The sequence below is a fragment of the Halichoeres trimaculatus genome, unplaced genomic scaffold, assembly GCF_033239565.1.
Source record: "Halichoeres trimaculatus isolate MK-OKI-2021-1 unplaced genomic scaffold, fHalTri1.1 fHalTri1_scaffold_11, whole genome shotgun sequence".
NCBI lineage: Eukaryota > Metazoa > Chordata > Actinopteri > Labriformes > Labridae > Halichoeres > Halichoeres trimaculatus.
The window spans coordinates 30,593,177-30,613,271 of NW_027437189.1; the positions used below are offsets into that span (position 1 = coordinate 30,593,177).

Below are 20,095 nucleotides of genomic sequence, written 5' to 3' on the forward strand. Positions count from 1 at the left end.
TGTTTAGTATCTCTAAGTTTGAGGCTCCTTATGCTGTAATAAAAAAAATATATAAAAAAATAAAAATAATAATAATAATAATAATAATAATAATAATAATAATAATAATAATAATAATAATAATAATAATAATAATAATAAAATGGTTATAAACTTATTATACTTGTACTTATTATAACAATTATTATTATCATAATTTTTATTATTATTGCAAGACATACATATATATATATATATGTGTGTGTGTGTGTGTGTGTGTGTGTGTGTGTGTGTGTGTGTGTGTGTGTGTGTGTGTGTGTGTGTGTGTGTGAGTGTGAGTGTCTGGTGTGTGAGTAAAAAAAAAAAAAGTAATCTCAGCTGCACCTGATTTCACAAATCAGGTGTGTCACAAATTTGCGATAACTATCATCAAACAGTTCACTGGTATCTTATTTTTCATATTGCTCCTGATATTAACATCCTGACAGCATCTTGTGTCAGAGCAGTGAAGTTAAGAGATGTCATTATTATTTAGATAATGAAATCATAAAAATCATCTTATATTACCCTAAAATTAAAAGAGTCTCGTTTTGTTTATTTTTTTGCCACAAACTGTTTTTATTTATCATAATATAATTTTTCCCTCTCTTAGCTTTCCTTGTGTTATTTTTTCTTTTTCAGCATGATTAGACAAAAGTATTTTACAAGTCAGCCAATCAGCTTCGTCTCTTTACCCTTAAATAACTCAGAGCAACAAACAGTCCAAACCAGATTCTCAGACAACACACCCAGTGAGAGGATCTGATTCAAAGCAGACGCCACCGAGCTCAGGGCAACACACACGAGTCAGCCATGGAGTATCATGAGCAGGTAAGAGCTGACACACACTGACACACAGAGCTGCTGTGATTTATTTTACTCTGAAATACTCTCACTCAGAGTTTTAACAATCAAAGCATTAATCTTATTCATCCTCTGATCAGAGCAGATTATTATGTAACAGTCTGACTGGTGCAGCAGGTGCTTTCTGTCTGACAGAGTTCATTCTTCTGCAAGAAATTCATGTTAAAGTGATCAGTGTAGCTGAGAGGGTTGGAATTGTTCAGGAACTTGGAGTTAGGGAACTTTAGGAATATAAAATCATCCTGGTGAGTCTATAAGGTTTTTCTGACACACATGCTACTTTATTGTGTATTAATACATTTAATGAGCAGATACTTTCATCCATTGGATCCTACCATCACAGAATTCAGCTTTAAAAGAGCAACACTCAGATGTCACTAAAACTGCTTCTTCATGTCTTTCAAACAACAACAACAACAACATTGGTTTTCCTCATACTAAAGATAAGCTGTATGAAACACTACAGTGAAGGTGAGCCAGCAGATTGAAATGCAGGTAAACCTGCTCTTGGACTGGGAGTGGAGGCGTGCAGGGTGGAGACTTCTGTTATTTTCATCTAACTGTCACGCTTTCTCCTGAACGCAGATTGAAGAAATTATCTCCACGGCCAAATTTGGAGACCTGATAGAGTTTTCCTACCCCATTGGATATTCTCACTGGGGGGTGTATGATGGAGACGGGTATGTCGTCCACTTTGCTGTTGCAGGTGAGAACAGGAGTGTGAGCAATGTATGCATAAATCATTGTCCTCAAACTGAAAGTTGAAGGGCTGGAGATTAGATTTCAATGCAGGATTTTTTTTTTTTAACTCAAAACATCAGAGAAATTGATTTACAAAAAAAAATGTTATTCTCTCTACCAAATGGTTAAACCTCTGAAAAAGGCACAGTCACTCCTGGATGAACTCTTGTTCTCATCTGTCAGCACAAATATTCAACCAACTTACAAAAACAGACTGAAATTTCCTTTGTTCCAAGCATTTTGAAACTGCTCAGTGAGATATTTAGTCATAGTTTTATTCCTCGGGCATGGCTAGTCCAGTTTTTTTTTTTTAAGTGTGTTTCCATTTTTTCCCTATTTTTGATCCTTATCAATGTGGGGGCAGTAAACCCTTGCTTGATATTACCCCCTGCATGTATGCGCAGAGATGCAAGAGTGCAAAATACTTCCCAAATACTCTGTATACTGACATTTTGGATCCATTAGTAGCTTAAAGGAATACATTGGCACAAACTTTATCAATCAACAGTAAGTAGAGCAATGAAATTAGAATGATTTTGGGCCGGGTGACTGATGAACCCTGAACAAAAATTCAATATTTTGCAGAAGATAAGTGTCGGGATCCGGTGTGATACTTTATTACAGGGACAAAGCTCCAAATTGAAAACTAAAAAAAAAAAAAAAAGAAAGAAATCCCTCTAGTATGCCATTCTCTAGGGTCTATGGTTGACAATTTTTTGTGTCGTTACCTTCACAAACCAGTCATAGTTGATGCTCTTATGGTCTCTAAACATAAAATATAGAAAACAGGTATTTACAGTCTTAAAAATGTGTATTATTGTCATTAAGATAAGGAGAACTACCCAGAGAGCAGGGCTGGTTTTTTTATTGAAAAGGAAACGTGGACTTAGGACTCTTGAAAGTGAAGTGTATTATTTGAAATTCCAATAGTAAACAGTCTGATTGTACAAGAGTCTGTGAAGGGTGGGGCAACACATCTGTCAAGAATTGAAAGCCGAGTTGAGTGCGTGGTAGCTGTTTGTCACGGGTACAAGTCTATGCCTGTGTGTGGATGACAGAAAGTGAAGATGGTTGTGATTTAAATGCTCAGAAACCAACAGGTGATGTCGCAGATTGTGCTTGTGTTTTAATAGCCTTGAGTTCTTCTTTTATACTATACAGCATGATGCTAGTTTTGTAAGACATTGTCCCCTCTGAAGCAGATTGGGGTCAGCCAGACATGGTCAGCAGGACATGTTGAATGCAAACCAAGATGTTTACTGTGCAGAAAGCAAAATTCAAGCCATTCATCCCAAAAACAGTAAAAAGACATGAATGATATGACAGTAGGGTAAAGTCAAAGCTTTAGGAGCTCCCCCTGCAGACCTGATCCAGGATGGGTCCTAGAGTTAGTGTGGTGCAATAAAATTGTGTGAAAGGCCTGTTCTGAAACCTGCAACATGGTCATTCTTGTTTCGTTTTTTCTGAGTTGAATATTAATTCAGTAAGAGGAGGAGTAGACGTGGCGACTATTTTACAGTAAAGTTAGACCGTGGCATAAGCCATTTTTTATGGAAGTATAACAGCTTAGTATAAATCTGGTAAAAAAAAAAAAAAAAAAAAAAAAGAAAAAAAAAAGGAAAAAAAATAAGTAAGGCCAGATAGATTGTCAAATTGATGCTCACCCTAAAAATCATCTTTTTTTTTTTAGAGGAGGGGAAGTTCATGAACAGAGTACGGACCAGCCTGCAGGCTTGGTTCCCTGTATGTGGGGACCTTCTTCTGGGCTCAACAAAGATCCGCAGGATGCCTGTTGGTGAGGTGACCGTACCACAAGGAGCTCACGCCTACATCAGCAACAACGGCCACGCCTTCAGGGCATCAGACCCTGTAGAGATGAGGAAACGGCGGGATGCCCTGCTTGATCAACAGCTCACTTATAAACTCCTCAACCTCAACTGTGAGCACTTTGCCACCTTTATACGCTACGGGAAATCTGTGTGCAACCAGGTAAATAATCAGCTCTTTATTAAAAAATATTTAGTAACAGATGTGTCAGATAATGCTTCCAGAAAAAAAAAAATGTGGGTTACAGATTCAGTATAAACTGAGATGACAGACTCTAAATAGATGGATCACATTCAATGGGACTTTGACATCACTTTAGAGAAACACACGACAGTGCTGGGACCCAGAAAAAAAAAAAAAAAAAAAAAAAAAGAGGCTACTGGTGTAGGTTGTGTTAAATAACGTTCCCAGTACAGATCTTTTCCTTAAAATGTCTATTCAGGTTGAAATATAATAACCAAGTTAGTCACCTACACAACAGTCCATTTTTGTTAAGGACTTAAATTTCAATGTATCACAGAATATTTTTTCTGTATGATAATGATGATGTCAGAGGGCTGTGATTGGTGGATTAAATGTTGGTCCAGGTGTTAAATGCAGGATGTTCTACTCTAGAAAATCCTATCACTACACTCCAGAGAACTCTTTTACTGTTGTTCTGTTATTCCTTTAACAGATTCCTGGAAAAGCCAAGAACGTGGAGTGTGAGGAGGCAACTGAAACCTTCCAGAAAATTGTCGACACTGGAAAAACAGATGAAAACGTCAACTCTGAAGAAACAACGAAAAATTTCAACTGCGAGGAAAAAGGGGACGACGTGAACTCTGAGGAACCGTATTACCCTCATTACCCTTAAGCTTCTTTTCTGCATCCTTCACTTGTGTCCTATTACCCCCTCCCAGAGATGATGAACAGATGCAAGGAGAAGAAAAGAGGAGGAGAAGGAATGGGGGAATTTGATTTTAGAGACATTTACATCCTTTTAACAAAAGCATCACACAAAGCGACGTCTGTCTGTGAGGCCAGTGTCACCAGATCACCATCAGCTGTTTGTGACGACACATATGCAAACTCAATCCAAGACAACAGAGTAAGTTTTTTCCTATATCATGTTAACATTTTGACAAAAACCTACATATAAATAGTTTATTTGCTTTCAAAGTTAATAATAAGTTGATTTTGATTATGTATTTTTTAAACAAAGATACTTTTATATCTTTGACTGCTGAAAGTTTTTTTTGTTGGGCATAGAATATCAGGGAAATTTACATACATCGGCCACTTTATTAGGTACACCTTGCTAGTACCGCTAGTACAGAAATCCAGACTCATCAGACCAGGCAACATTTTTCCAATTTTCTATTTCCAATTTTGGTGAGCCTGTGCATTAGCTGGCACCAACGACCATTCCATGTCCAAAGTCACTTAAATCACCTTCTTTCCCATTCTGATGCTCGCTTTGAACTGCAGCATATCTTGACCATGTCTACATGATTAAATGCATTAAACTGAGTTGCAGCCATGTGATTGGCTGATAAGAAATTTGCGTTAACAAGCAGTTGGACGGGTGTACCTAATAAAGTGACAGTTGAGTGTATATTGTAACACTCTTTGAAAATGGAGATCATGAATGATCAACCTGATATAAAACTTTGGCATGATGATAGATTTTTAATTGTTTCTGTAAAAAAACAACAACAACACTCTTTATACTTTTACTCAGTTGCTAATCAATGTATACAAGAAATCCAACTCAACCTAGACCATTAATTTTCATTGTATTCCTGATATGTGAAGATTTGACTGAATATTTGTGTTGCATGGTAAATTGAAAAGCACAATCAGATACAAGTGATTCTCTATATTCTTGTATTTATGGGAAAATGCTTCATATTTGTGCATAAATCCAACTGCAAATACTGTTCTATTAAAACTCCTATTGTGTTTCCACTCTTTACTTCTGCTTCCTTTTATTTTTATCCTCTCACCATGAAAATATAATTTGAGAGCTTGAAGTGCTTTTGTTATGTTACCCTTTTTTCAACTTTACACACACCTTGAGTTCATCATTAACAAATAACCAGAAAACTGTTTTGAAAAGATATCCTAACAAGTGTTGAGTGACTATTTCAGCTTTTTATCATAGGCTACAAAAAAATTAAACTTGTGGGGAAGCCCTGTTGGGACTTAATAAGCACCACTGAAACATAGGCTATCCTCTCTCAGATGGTTTTGTCATGTCATCTTAGATAATGGAATGACATATAAAACTATAACAACTACCCAGAAAACAATTCTGTGGTAAAATAATTAATAAGAAATCAAAGGCCAGTTTAATCTACCAGGCTGTTTCTGCATACAGGCTACAACATTATGTGCAGAGCTGGAAGTCTGCAGGCCGTGAAATACACTTATGATTGATTCTGCGTTTGCACCACTGGATGTCCTTTCTACAACAACCCAAACCGAGGAGGGATTGATATCCAGAAAATCAAAGGCCATGAGAAGTAGAAATGGAAAGCCTTGCAATCACATGACTTGCACAATTTTTGTATACAGTGTTATCATTAAAAGGATAAAGAATTTTACATCAAAATGCAATAATTTAGTATCAGAAGGCATACAAAGGGCTGTTTACAATAGATAACTATAATTTTTCCTTTTTGAAATGCAACCTCAAAAAATGTAGTGAGAAAGGGTAAGAGGTAAAGACATTTTGTTCTTGTTACTTACAGATTTTTAACATAGTCTAATAAAACAAATAATTAAAGTGGCTGCCAGGAGTTTGAAAGTGATCCTGAAAAAGTCTTCCCTCTAGATATGTACCTGATTGTAATCCACACTTTAAAATGAGAATACAGCGCCAATATTGCTGGTTACAGGTTATTTCAAATTGCTACTTCATAGCTTCCAGTTCGGGTCGTCCAGGACCGGATAAATCTACGGCACATCTAGGTCTCTATGACAACGCCAGCTGACGTAGTTTAGTAGTGAAACGAAATAAAACGCAGAGATCTGTGTTTTTCCCTGCTAAAATAGACCATTACTAATTTTGTAGTGATGGTAGACACAGGAGCCTAACTGTTGGACAGAAAAAGGGCAGAGGAGGCTAAAGCTAATTAGCCTTTAGTCCAAAGGTTGCCTTTGGTACCGTATTCTAGCAATTAACAGGATAAAGACTCCATTTCCCTTGAGCACCACCACCTTTTGGAAGCAAACTGGATAGCATGTTTTCTTTTTTTCATACTTTGCTTGTTCAAGATTTTATTCAATTATTTATTATTTTAAATTTTAATTATTATTATTATTATTATTATTATTATTATTATTATTATTATTATTATTATTATTATTTTTAGGATAGCGACAAGGTGTATTTGTTAGTAAAAGTGTCTGGCCGGCAAAGGGATTCATGTCTCCCTTCAAATTTAGAATGGCTGATAATCTTATGTTGAATCGTGGATTTTTACTTGAAAAATACTTAAAATAATATGTTCATTGTAAATGTATGTAAATTGAAAAACTTCATAATATTTAGATTTGTAAAACAAAGGTTTATGGTAGAGATTAAATGAAAATGTCTCACTACTTTGAGGTTGATGATAAAAAGCAGTAAACTTATAAGGGAGGCTTTTTAAAAGCCATAATAGCTTTTTAGAGGTAAGATAATGTCTTCTGTTGATAGATTTAGACGTGTTTCTTTCCGGCTGCAGCTCGAGTTGAGCTCGGAAGTCCGCTGCACTCTGATCCGGATGTTCTTTCATTTTAGCTGAAGAACGAAGGCTGCTTGTTTTTCCCATGATGTCTGTCTGAGGACCAAAACCCTCTTACCAACTCATATTCGCGGAATCAAAGAAGTCTAACCGCACACCAAGAGACTGTAAACACACATGGTTTATAGTCAACGAGCAGCCGACTGATTTAAAACAAACTAATCTGAGTTTCCTGTCCTGAAAGAGGCTTTACGGAGCTTTAACACACTGAGAGGCTAACTGTGCGTTAGCTGCTAACAATCAGTGATAGTACTGGATTTATCAAGAATAAAGAAGACAGCAGGTAATGTACCAGGGATATAATCACCCACTTCGGTTTGCTTTACGCACTGTTATTTGGATACGATCAGGCTAAAGCTAACGTAAATAGCAAGCGGCAGGCTAATGTTACAGCACAGACGCTAATAAAGGATATGTGTTTAATCACGCGTACATTTACGGTCATGTTGCTGATCCGCAGCTGTGTAAATGATAATAGCAGAAAATGGATGTCAATTCAGTACTGTTATGTCGCATTTGAAGCTTAAATGTTTATCTTGTTAACCCGTTTTAAATCCAACAGCAGCATCTGTAACGTTAGCATGCGAGCTAATTGGGGCTAAGCTACGGTTAGCTTGTTATGTGTGTTGCTAAACAGCTGGATGCGTTTCTGAGTATTTGTCGATTTGTTTGTTTGACTAGTCGGATAAACTACACCCCAAGGGTTATATCAGTGGGGGCAGCACTGTTACAAAGAATAAAGATCCATATTCACATGCTGTAGACATTCTAGCTAAATTAGTCAACCTGATTTATGATGACTGTTTATTTTCCATGTTTGAAACTGAAACTTAGCATCATGTGGACGTGGCGTGTACAAAGTTAAGACATATTTTATACAACATGTCTCCATATTAAGTAGATTTCCACTGCTTTAATCATTTTTGGGGTCTCTATACTTAAAACAAGCCTTGTTGTATTTTAAATTCCTTCATAACATTTCACGCGTCATTTCTACCTTCATTTACTGTTAGGTTTCTGCAGCTGACTGACACAAAAATAAAGTCTTCGTAGTAAGTTTTTAAACCCCACACTATTATTGAAAATGGCCTATAAGGCAGTTTTTGATGTAAAAAGAAAGAATGTGTAAGGGATGCACTGCTAGCAGGGTCTTTCACATGTTTCCCTTATTGTAAAGTCTTGACCCGCATATTCTGGTACTGAAGGGTCTATCTTTCTTTTAGCGATGCACTGATCAGCTTTTCATCCCAGATCCCAATCTAAAGTTTTAGATATTGAGCTACTGACATAGAGTACCTATCCTGACCCCATTTGCCAAGAGTAGATATGAAAACAAAATTTTTGTATTCAGTTTTTTTTTTTTTTTAATAAATGATGAACAAGCTTTTTGCCCCTTCCCAGCTTAATCCATTTTAGTTATTATTTACCAGCTTGTAAAGCTCACAAGTCAAATCAAAATTCTTCTTGGGGTGCTGTAGCCTAATAGCTTACCATAACTTTTGTGTTCAGTCCCATAAGTGTATCACATTTTTACCAGGTATAATAATAATGATGATGATAATAATTGCGTTATAAAGTGAAAACATACTTGAATAGAAATCTTAAATTCACATAAAAGACAATTAACTCAAATATTTAATTCCCTCTCTGTTTTTTTTTTAAATCTATTTTTTAAAGCCTTATTTTCCAACTTAGGTGGAGAGTTTGTGGCTTCAGTGTAGCAGCCTTTTTTGTGTTACCATAGAAAACGCGGTGACTGGTTTTACCAAACTGGAGATATTGAACAGAGCTCTAATGATACCACCTCACAAATATATATTATTGTATATCCCATCTGGCTGTTTTGTCTTTCTTGCCAGTGCAGAGTAATTCATGAGCTTGCACATCCTCACAAATAGGGCTCAGTTACCAAAAGCAATATAAAGGATTAAGATGAAATCAACCAGTTACAAGAAATTACCTGGATTAGCTCCCAGCTGATAGTTGGGATTCGGAACAGGGACTTCCCTGTTTTCTTATGTTTAGCATAACTAAAAGCATAAACAAACTGTTTGACCAGGAAGAAAAAATAATTATTTCCTGAATTCTTGTGTATTTTCATGCCTTGTTAAAAATGCTTAGGCCTGTCACGATAATCAATAAATCAATTAACCGAACGATAAATAAAAACGTCCTTGATAAGTTTGCCAGCCTCGATAAACTGACACATGCATGCATGTTTGTTTTCCTCCTCTCTTCCCACCAAAGAGGCTGAATGAGAAGATGGCTCACTATGTTTATCTTTCCTAACATCAGGGTGCATAGGTTCTATAGTGGATTTATAGCGGAGTGAGCATCTGTCAAAAATGCGATCTTTGGGGTGAAGACGGGGCTGCTCGTGTGTACACACGGAGAGAACTGAAGTGAGCGTCCTGCGGGCTAAGGAGAAAACACACGCCAATATGAGTGATGGCACAGGCCTAACAATGCTACAAATTTAAATGTTTATCTGCACAAAGGTCACATCATGGAATGATTTAAACGTCATGTATGTGATGATAGAAGCGTTTTTTGTAAATTTTCCAAACTGAAGGAATTATGAATTACCCAAGAAATAACAACAGCTAGTGACTATTACACCAGGCCTTACACTCTGTTTCCTGTCTGCCTCTCTCTTTAAAACAACAGTTTAATGATGTTGAGCTTAATATAACAGCGTCGTGAATTCATCTTTCATCCCCTCTCTCTGTGCACTCAGCTCATCCTCAGAAGCAGACAAAGACTGAAGTGGTTGCAGGGATCAGAGCGTCCCTCATCACTATCGGGCCCTGAGATGACATCACAGCAGCCTCAGATCCCCAATGCTGTCATTCCTCCTCAGCTAGCCCAGAACTCCTCTGCTCAGCAGGCCCGGCCCCACCTTCAGGCTAATCAGCTGGACTCCAGTCAGAGCGGTGCCACCCCTGGGCCTGTGGACCACAGAGCTTTGACCAGCAGACCAGGCTGCTCTGGTGTGGCAGCAGCCAGCGGGGACGTGGCCAATAGGAATGTTTCTGCTACTTGTTCTAACTCCAGCTCTTCCAGGAGAGATGGCGGCTTCGAGCCGTGGCCTGAGGAAGCAGTGGATAACTCTCACGGTCTGTATTCACTCCACCGAATGTTTGACATCGTTGGAGCACAGCTAACGCATCGGGACGTCAGGGTACTGTCGTTCCTCTTTGTGGACGTGATTGACGAGTACGAGCGGGGTGGCATCAGGAGTGGGAGAGACTTCCTGCTGGCTCTAGAGCGTCAGGGTCGCTGCGATGAGACCAACTTCCGACATGTCCTCCAGCTTCTACGGATCATCACCCGCCACGACCTTTTGCCTTATGTCACCCTCAGGAAACGGCAGGCTGGTGAGTATCAGCGTGTGGCTTCTGCAGTCACACCTTGCTTTACGCAGCCATCGAAGAACTGACAGCTTGATGTTACTAAGCAGATCATGCATTTTTAGAAGTAGAGCTGGAAAAAAGAGCGAGATGAAAGGTTTTCTCTGCACACCTCAACAACCCTCGAGACCAGAGCTGTCTGGCCCTTGTCTAATTTAAGGTCCAGAATAAATATTATTTATGCCACCATGAGTTCCAGATCATAGCACAGGGTGACAGGAACTGAAGATGGGTTTAGAGCATACAGGTGCATTTCAATTCATAAGATTATAGTGGGAAAGTTAATTGATACATAGATTCAGTACACACAGATTGAAATATCTCAGCATCAATTTTTTAATTATGGTGAATATGACCTCATGTTAATGAAAACTCAAAATTCAGGATATCAGAAAATTAGAACACTACATCAGACCAGTTAAAAAAAGGATTTTTAATGGAGAAATGTTGACCTCTTAAAAGTGTTAGTTGGGGCTTTTGCATGACTTACTGCATCAATGCGATGTGGCATGGAAGAGATCAGCCTGTGGCTCTGTTGAGGTGTTGCTTTGATAGCAGCCTTCAGCTTGTTTGGTGTCTCTCAGCGTTAAAAAATGGGTACCGAATTAGGTCCTTTTATATGTACTGATTGAATTCTGTCAAAAGCACTGGGTACCGACTCACATAAAATCAAAAGGCACCATGTTGAGGTACCTAAACACATCCTTATGACTATGAGGGAGTGGAAGAGTAGGTGATTTTTCCATGCTGGACATGGACAGCATTACAAGGTTATATATTGAAGAATGAATATGTTGAATTGAAAAGAATTTACATTTATTATTAAACAAATTGATATTTTTTACCACAGAAAGGGAGAAAAGTACCAAAAATTGGTACCAATGAGTATCGATACCGATTGTCAGGTACTGGGAATTGGTACCATATCATTTCAAATGTGAGAGGTACCCATCCCTACTAGTCGTCCTCTTGGTGATACCTTCCAGGCCCCATTTCCACCAAGCTGTTCAGTTTGGTTTGTCTCGGCACGGCAAGCATTTTATGGCATTTCCATTGACTAATCCCGGCACAGATCCCAAATAACCGAGGGGCGCCGTCCCACATTTTGGCACCCTTCCGTTAGGGGGCCAGACTAAACCGATCCAATCAACAACACCGCAGACCGTTGATTCGTCGAAAGAATTGTCACTTACTGTGCAACAGCGGCTGCATTTCTCCTGGTGGCACACAGTCTTCTCAGAAACAAAGCTTGATTACACTTTGTATCAAAGAGCTACATGCCAATCACAGAGAGGACGAAATGCTGAACATCTCCCATCTATGCTCTTTGTTTACTGTGTTGTGTTTTTCTTCTTCGTTGGATTTATTAGCGGGGTACACTGTGCTGCGCTGCAGTGGCGTCACACTATTGTGTTACTGATGCGGCTGTCGGTGTCCAGCTTACATGCCACCTATCACGAGGGGGTACGGTTGGCAGTGGAAATGCAAACAGGACCAGGCTTAACCGAGCCAACCTGTACCAAACTTGACTGATCTAAACCGGACTGCTTGGTGGAAACGAGGTTTGACAGAAGGGTATCAAATAGTGGTATGGTACGTGTTGATAATGTGGAAACTTTTTTAATCCACTAATCCACTTTAGTCAACAGAAACACCACAAAATGCGTGCTGTGTTGAGATGAACCGGACTGAACCTCTCGGTTGAAACGGGGCTATAGATTCTCTCTGGGGTTCAGGTCCTGTTGGCTTCCTGGCCAGTCGAAAACAGTAATAACATGGTCATTTAACTTTCGAAACTTTATTTAACGTTTCTCACTTCATACAAAGACAAATACAATCACAAATGATTATTTTTACCTTAGGACAACAGCCCACTTCCTGCTCCTGTCTCCCTCCTTCCTTTTGATGCATCTCCTTCGGTGTGAACGTCACAGAGTCGTGATGTTGGGACTAAGTTGTCCCACCTCTGTGCCAGCGTCAGAGTAACAGAAGCATTAGAGGAGTGAGACGGCAGGACAGTGAGGCAGGGTGGAGCAGGTTGTGTGTGTGAGGCTCCAGCTGTGTTTATCATCTGCAACTCCACAATGCAGTGTGAAACATACACAGAGACACTGTGTGGTGGAGTTGATATAAAAGAGAAGTTGAGTTTTCTTGTTGCAGACTTACAGAATAAATGAATAAATAAAGGCTTTTGTTCGCATGTTTTGCCTTTGAACACAAACATGAAGGTTCGGGCAGTATCTTTGGTGAGTAGTCTCAGTTATTATAGAACTAAATAAAAAAGTCTGCAAAGGCTCAGGATTAAAGAGTGTATGTGAGTGAAGAAAATAATATACAGTTCATTAACATAAACATGCTAGCATGTGCAAACCCTCAGGGATGCTGTTCAATCCTGGATTTGCAGATTTGTTATCTCTGCAGTCTCTGTGATGTTGTTGCTGATATGATTTGTGTATCTTCCAAAAATTAACCCCAGAAATCCACTGTTCTCCTAGTGTGCCCAGACCCTGTTGACAAATACCTAGAAGAGACATCAGTGCGCTACATTTCACCCCGAGGAGCAGTGCAGAGTAAGGACGCTGTTCCTCACAGAAGATCAGGTGGGTGGTGACTGTGCTGTCAGTCTCATTATAAGTCACTGTGCACAGTGTCAGACGAACATGATAACCATCAAGACACATGTCTCTTTGCAGGTCCTCAGCCGGTCATATGCTGCTCCCCCTCTGGACCTCACGTCGGCCCCCCCAGAACAAAGCCAACTCCTCCTGCACAGAACCGCAAACGGAAGAGAAGTCATTCCTCAGCTGACTGCAGAGAGAAGCAAACATGTGGTAAAAACAAACACAGCATAGGGAGGAGGAGAGGACCTCCTGAACATACCTGAGATGGTTGTTTCAGATTGTTCAGTGATTGTTCGACCCCTGTTTTTACAGACTGCAGGAGACTTCTTGCAGTTATTTTGTGCAAGTTGGTGGACTTGTTTTTTAAACAGTCTCTCCTCAGACATGAAAACATTATCAGCGTTTCTCACACAGTCTCAGGGTCCCATTGGGTTTTGTCTGACAACGGAGAAGCTTTCAGGAGTGATGGTGAACTTTCAGGGTTTCCAGTAAAACGTAAAGACTTAAAGTGATACTCCGGGATGGAACAAGTTGGGTCCTATCACAAGGTTTAGGGCAGAAATTACCCCTACAGCAGTGTTTTTGTGCAGCAGAAGCTCAGAGCGCTCGCACCAAACACCCCCTCCCTGCTCCTCTGCTGGTTTCCTCTGCACTCAGACGGGGCCATATTTTACTTGACCAAAAACACAAATAAACGGACTCCCACCAAAAAAATCTGATATCGGTCTGCATTCACGCTTTATTTAGAGAATTTTCAGCACGTTACTTTCACTCAAAAACACTGCTAAATAATGCTCTAGTTATCATCGTGACTCTTCGTCCTGGCAGACTACCTGCTTTTCTTTATAACTGGCACACCGCGTGCGTGGACTGATACACTAAGCGGCAAGCGCCTTGTAGCCAGCTGTGGCTCTGCAGCGGAAGTAGCGCCGTTTTACGACCCAATGAAAACTAGAGCCTTATTTAGCGGTGTTTTTGTGTGAAAGTAACGTGCTGAAAATTCTCTAAATAAAGCGTGAATGCAGATCGAGATCAGAGGTTTTCGGTGGGAGTCAGTTTATTTGTGTTTTTGGTCAAGTAAAATATGGCCCCGTCTGAGTGCAGAGGAGCAGGGGGGGGGTGTTTGGTGTGTGCGCTCTGGGCTTCTGCTGCACAAAAACACTGCTGTAGGGGTAATTTCTGCCCTAAACCTTGTGATAGGACCCAACTTGTTCCATCCCGGAGTATCACTTTAAGGTCAAATAGTTTTCATGCAATACTTGGGTTTAAATTCTGGCGAGCAGTTAAAGAGTCAGGTATGAAGTCTGTGTAAATTCAAAAGAATCTTTAAGGCAGATTCTTTGCTGCACTTTTTTAGGTATCAGTTTATTTTAATATAGGAATTATCTAAAGCCAAATGCTTGTCCCAAAAATCCTGATGGCTTCCTTGGTGCATTAGGGTGTGTTTTGTTCTGATCTTCTTCCCTCTGACTTCATATGGGAATTAGAATACTTTAAAAAACGAAATCTGGACTAAATTGCACCAATTTTTTCAGTGAACCAAGATTATCTCAAGAAAAAGTGTCAGGCAAACTTTCATACATGTGTTCAGTTAATGTTTTTCACTTTTCAGATATCCGCCTCCGGGTTCGTGCTGAATACTGCCAGCACGAGTCTGCACTTCAGGGGAACGTCTTCTCCAACAAACAGGAGGCGGTGGAGCGGCAGTTCGAGCGCTTCAACCAGGCAAACACTATCCTCAAATCCCGAGACTTGGGCTCCATCATCTGTGACATCAAGTTCTCTGAGCTCACCTACCTGGATGCCTTCTGGAGGGACTACATTAACGGATCTTTGTTAGAGGCTCTCAAAGGAGTCTTCATCACAGATTCCTTAAAACAGGCCGTGGGCCACGAAGCTATTAAACTCTTGGTTAACGTGGACGAGGAGGACTACCAGGCCGGGCGACGCAAACTGCTCCGTAATTTGGTCACGAGTGGAGGGTGCCCACCAGGAGGGAGCAAAGACTCTGGATCTTAGACTCCAGCTGTGAGTGAACAGCTGCTGTGCCTCCTGACAGAGCGGGACATGGGCGTGTCGTTTGAGGTGCCTGAACAGTGTGCCTGAAAGGAACTAAAAGAACTTAAAGCCACCGTGTTGACTCCAGAGAAGTGCAGTCATAGGAACTCTCCCGAAGAGAAGCATGCGCGTCGATGGAACTGTGTTAGCGGAGAGAAACAGGCGATGCATCAACAGGTTGACATTATTTCTGAATGTTAACTGTTCATTTCTTACAGAGGAGAATCCTGATTCATGCTTGTACTGACTTTAATTTCTTGTTCCATGTATGTACGCTCATTGAAACACGTTATGATACTCTTCACCCTGTTCAAAGTCATTTTCATGGCAGGAAAGGCGCTTAACGCTCAGTTACTCCCAGTGGGAGTTGTACTTTATTGCCAAACTGGTTCATCTTTTTCCAGGTACTTGAGATTGATTGGATTGATCCAATGAGAGAGTGTTCTGTATGTTATGGAAGAAAAAGACTGTCCTCGATTTAAATCTGTTTTTCTGTCTTTCAGCATATTATTATCCCCCTTTGCAGAGCTTCCTCGTCTGTAGAGTTGAACCCTGTCAGAGCATTTTTATCGGCTCAAACTTTCACTTTGAAATCATTTGATGTTCACTTTGTTTTAACACGTTCATTGTTTTACCAAACGTCTCTTTAGCAGATGATGTGATTCCAGCTTCATTTAAAAAGTCACTCACACAGTCACTGCCCCCGTATCCCAAAGTTACAAACTTCACCTAACCTCTGAATATTTCAGATTGTTTCTGGTGTTTTTAAAGCTCTGTGTGGATCTCAGTCCCCTTTAAAGAGTTCAGATCACGTTAAAATGAGATAACAAATCAAGAGCAGGTTGGAAATCACAGCTCATGTGTGTGTCGTCATTTCTGTTGTTCAGTAAATAAGGCTCCAGAAAATTAATAAAAGTAGTTCACAGGGTTTGTGAAGTCACACGTTCAGTTCTTCAGTCTCCTCTTGAAATGTCTCGCCTCCCCCCTAAATAATTCTGTCACCGGCAGCACCATAATTGGTGAAATCAGTCTCAGTTAATTTAAGTTTTAAAGGAGCATTGTGTGTCTCAGAGGTCTCAAAGAGTCGACTGATCTCGAACAACAAGCACTGTGATGCAAATGTTAGCTTTGGTTTGGGATCCCCTCTGACTTTTTGGACGTCCCTCTGAATAAGCCGCATAGAATCTCCAAGACATTTTAGGATGGGTATTTTTGAGATCATGCAGATACTTCTGACTTTGTTATTGTAAGTTAATGCAGCAAATCTGCCATACCACTCCAGATTTCCCAGATACTGAAGAGAAGGAAAGGCAGTGTAAAAACTCAGCTGAGTTGAAGTAAATGTTAAACTGTGATAAAGTTTTATGGATCATTGCTTCTAACAATCCAGTCAGGTTACTAATTTCGAATGATGTCACTTTTTTTAGTTCATTTGCATCAAAGTGTAAGGCTTCAGAAATGTTTCACATGAACATCAAAAGTATCACCTATAAGTCACCTGGAGGTTTTGTTGTGTCCCTTTATGCCGGCCCTTATTGATATAGGTATCTATATCTATAGATATCCTTATCTATAGGTGTTTTAAAGAATGGATAATCCTATAGAAGATGGTCTATTGCATGATATCTAACTTCCAAATTTTTGCTCTAAACAATACTTTAACACAGCGACTTGTGCTATCAGTCTAAAAGTCTTCAGTGCAAAATGTTTTCCACTCTCAGACACAAACATCCATCCATCCTGAAGGATCCACTTCACTCTTAAGATGTCAATACCAAAGCAAAGTGACCTGAAATACACATCCACCCATTTTTATTCTTTCAGTTTGAGCAAGAAATCCCACAACACTGTGTCAGTTGTACAAATCTGAGTCATCAGTTAATTTTTGCTCAATGAGCCAATTTGAAGAAATCCTGAAACAAAACCTGATCCAGCTAACAGGTCATCAAGTGGACACTCGAGCAGCTGGAAAAATGAACTGGGCTGTGCGAGTATCTTTAGACACTGTGACGTTTGTTTTCTGTAATTTAAAGGGCAGATAGTTTGGTTTGGGTTAAACCAAATTAACCAACAAAAAAGCAAAAAGAGGTTTGAAAAGGTTTGCATAACTGAAAGGCAATGTTCACTTTCTTTTTATTTATGTTTTTCTCCTCTGGCTCATTTTGACTTTCTCAGCCTCATCGCGCTCTCCTCCCTGCCTGCGTCAGGCTCAGGCACTTAACGCTGTGATCTAACTTCTTTGTTCTGCAGTCGTCTCATATAAACAAGTCTCTTTGGGGAAACTGGACGACAGTGGACACATTATGTCAGAGGGGGGCGCCACAGTCACGTTTTAAAGTCTAAACTGTGACTTTAAAGAAAGAAAACAAACTCATCCCTTAATGTTGAAGCTGAAATACAAGAAGTGGTTTTGACTCAATGCAAACTCAGAGAACCTCTGTTTGGAAATGTTTAATATCCATGATAATATATCAAAGTATTAGCATAATGCTGTTTTGTGATGAGATTATTTAGACTCTGTAAAAGAAGTAGAGAAGAAGCTGAATGTCATTTTTTAAGAACTGTCATTTAAATGCAACTCTCGATCTAATCTTTGACATCTTTCCTTCATTTTTCTGTTTCTCAGTGCACATAGCCAAATGGTTGACATAAAGTTATCTGTGTACCCCAATAAAAGTTGAGTGTATGTTTTTACCCACATGTATCCTTCCTGCTAACACAGTTTTTCCCTCTGTCTGCTGCCCTCCAGCTAGTGTCTGAACACACAAATCAGATCCACAGATCCAGTTACTGTGAATTCTACCAAGATGCCCTCCTCTGAATACTCCCCACCCCCCAAGTCAAACTTCATGTAAAGGATGCGAGTTAGTATCTCTTATGTAGGTGGGTCTGTGTTCTGTTGATTGTATGTCATGTCCGTTGTTAAATGCGGCTATCTGTTACACAAAGTTGCATGTGACCTCTTCTGATCTCCAGAAATGTTCTAGAGACTCACAGTGCAAACATTTTGTAAATACTTGACTGGATGTCAGGTTTTTAATACTTCAAATTTTGCATTTCTTTCAGGAAACAGACGAGTGGAACTGTAAATAAATGAAATAGATGGGTTTTGTTGAACTCCCAGTCCAGAATTTTTTTTCTTTTTTTTTTTTTTTTATGTCATATGACACAAAAGCTGTTTGTTTAAATCAGTGTTTTTCAATTCCGGTCCTGGGCCCCCCTGCCCTGCATGTTTTAGATGTTACCCTACTCCAGCACACCTGATTCAAATGAATGGCTCGTTATCAGGTTCTAGCAGGGCTTGATGACGAGCTGATCATTTGAGTCAGGTGTGTTAGATTTGGGTAACATATAAAACATGCAGGGCAGGGGGGGCCCCAGGACTGGAATTGAGAAACATCGGTGTAAATCATTGTCAGGGTAAGGAAATGTAGAGAACATCTTTTAAGAAACAGCTTCTTGTGCTTTACGTTTAAGCCATTTTAGGCAGTTTGACTAAACAACCCATCCGTCCCTTAAATTAGCCAAACTTCGACTTAAGTACAACCTCAAAATGGCCAGAGACCATCAACCCCCTGCTGTGTGAATTCAACAACATAATAATAATATTTTTAATAATAATAAAAATGACAACAAATGACAATATTAAGCTTTATTTATATAGTACTTTTAAAAAACAATGTTATGAAGTGCTGTACAAAATGAAAAAAAAAACAATGAAAGAGATAAATGAGAAGAAATGAAAGAGAAAAGAAAATTTAAAAGGGAAATGTGAGAACTAAAGAAATTTTGGCATACACACACACACACACACACACACACACACACACACGCACACACACACACACACACACACACACACACACACACACACACACACACACACACACACACACACACACACACACACGGCTAAAAAACACCACCAAATAAAGGAAGACCTCAGAAAAATAAATAAGAACAATAAAAACATTAAAAATGATTAAAACTACAAAAAATAAGAATTTCAGATCCTGCGTGTTAGGCAGCATGGCGGTGGGCAGCCTGGAGGACCTGCCCTTCCTGCTGAGGGAGATCTCCTGTCATCCAGCCACGCAGGCAGTACCCACTGCTGCACTCCCTGAGGGAGGTCATCGGGTCTGTGCTCACCTGGCTCTGTGTCCCATCCTCCAGAGCCGTAGTTTTTTTTTATCCCACTCCTCCTCTCTGCTCTGCTTTAAAGAGCTGCACTTTGGCGCCTTCTGGTGGCAAAAGCATGAAATAAATCAAGCAGAACATAACCTTGGACCTTTTTTGCTTTTCAAGAAGCAGCAGGTAGATGTGTAATGCGCACTTTAATGTTCAGATGCTAAATGATTTATTAGTGTCTATTAAACTGTCAATGGGGTGGTCTCTAACTATGAACATGAATGAAACTCAAAGGGAAAGTTCCAGACGTTTAGGCGTAGAAACGGTAGCTTTATACATGAGTTGCTCTCCGCTAACATGACGAGCTAATGCTAACTAGCTTACCATGTGTCCTGCGTCACTCGTGCCATCTTCTCACGTTACTGACCGTGATCTCCTGTTTGTATTGAACAGATATGAGCCTTGCAGTTACACATGCAGCACAATGACCAGACCAGACCTTTTAGGTTGTCACACCAGGTAAGCATTGTTTTTTTTTTTTTTGTTTGTTTGATGGGGGATTTTTTGTTTTTCATTTTTACATAAAACGTTATTACATTGGTATATGGTAAATTCATGTTGTAAATGCTAACATTAAAAAAGACTGTATGACAGT

At 39.6% G+C, this 20,095-nt stretch overlaps 2 protein-coding genes across 2 annotated transcripts; both read left to right on the forward strand.

Moving 5' to 3' along the window:
- The first annotated feature begins 827 nt into the window (after positions 1-827).
- LOC141798838 (phospholipase A and acyltransferase 2-like) lies at positions 828-4,306 on the forward strand. Its single transcript, XM_074680702.1, has 4 exons — positions 828-849; positions 1,468-1,588; positions 3,314-3,612; positions 4,127-4,306. Exons 1-4 carry the CDS (start codon positions 832-834, stop codon positions 4,304-4,306), a joined length of 618 nt encoding a protein of 205 aa, XP_074536803.1. The 5' UTR covers positions 828-831.
- A 2,849-nt stretch (positions 4,307-7,155) lies between these two features.
- Positions 7,156-16,943, forward strand: dedd (death effector domain containing). The gene is made up of 5 exons (XM_074682189.1): positions 7,156-7,506; positions 9,961-10,600; positions 13,129-13,233; positions 13,327-13,464; positions 14,867-16,943. The coding sequence occupies exons 2-5, from the start codon at positions 10,036-10,038 to the stop codon at positions 15,271-15,273; spliced, it is 1,215 nt and encodes a 404-aa protein (XP_074538290.1). The 5' UTR covers positions 7,156-7,506; positions 9,961-10,035; the 3' UTR covers positions 15,274-16,943.
- The last annotated feature ends 3,152 nt before the right edge of the window (positions 16,944-20,095 follow it).

Coding starts and splice junctions, on each gene's coding strand:
- dedd (XM_074682189.1), top strand. CDS start 10,036: ATGACATCACAGCAGCCTCAGATCCCCAATGCTGTCATTCCTCCTCAG. Junction 10,601..13,128: donor CCTCAGGAAACGGCAGGCTG/GTGAGTATCAGC, acceptor CTGTTCTCCTAG/TGTGCCCAGACCCTGTTGAC. Junction 13,465..14,866: donor CAGAGAGAAGCAAACATGTG/GTAAAAACAAAC, acceptor TTCACTTTTCAG/ATATCCGCCTCCGGGTTCGT.
- LOC141798838 (XM_074680702.1), top strand. Junction 1,589..3,313: donor CGTCCACTTTGCTGTTGCAG/GTGAGAACAGGA, acceptor TTTTTTTTTTAG/AGGAGGGGAAGTTCATGAAC. Junction 3,613..4,126: donor GGAAATCTGTGTGCAACCAG/GTAAATAATCAG, acceptor TTCCTTTAACAG/ATTCCTGGAAAAGCCAAGAA.